Here is a 501-nt window from a genome sequence, read left to right on the forward strand (position 1 = left end):
ATTAATTTTAAATGTAATTGTCTCTTAAGTGTGAATATGATTTGTAAATATACCTGTCTATTAATCTGTAAATACACCTGTTTGTCTGTCTATTCTGTTTATCTACTTAAATATAGGGAGGTCCATGTACATATATACGTGCGTGTAGAGTTAGTTTCATTTCTATTATTTCTTTTATGTGGAATCTTGATTTGCAATTCCCATCATTCCTTTCTATGAGCAGTATTTTGATAAAAATCTCGCAAAAATCTCGAAAGTCAAGTAAAACAGCCTTCCTATGACACCTCCCTTCCCCCCCCCCCCCCCACGTCAGCCTCGATGTGCCCTCCCACCGACTCCCTGATGGTGTGCCAGCTGAAGAAGGGCCAGTGCTCCCCCGTGGGCTCCGTGTTCTCCCCCAAGGGCGGCCCCGTCAAGGCCATCACCGACTGCGCCAACACCACCGGCGTCGTCCTCTGCCCGCAGTTCTTCATGAGTATTGGTTGGTCCGGCTGCTTTGTC

General features: G+C 46.1%; 1 protein-coding gene across 1 annotated transcript in view; it reads left to right on the plus strand.

Annotated features, from left to right (window-relative positions):
* The window catches only part of LOC119586453, a gene marked incomplete in the record, with an annotated part of 2736 nt that overhangs the window by 678 nt on the left and 1557 nt on the right, over nt 1-501 (plus strand). Inside the window, 1 exon segment of the mRNA XM_037935185.1 lies at nt 314-481. Within this exon segment, the coding sequence (XP_037791113.1) occupies nt 314-481 (168 nt within the window).

Source organism: Penaeus monodon, chromosome 21 (assembly GCF_015228065.2).
Source record: "Penaeus monodon isolate SGIC_2016 chromosome 21, NSTDA_Pmon_1, whole genome shotgun sequence".
Lineage (NCBI taxonomy): Eukaryota > Metazoa > Arthropoda > Malacostraca > Decapoda > Penaeidae > Penaeus > Penaeus monodon.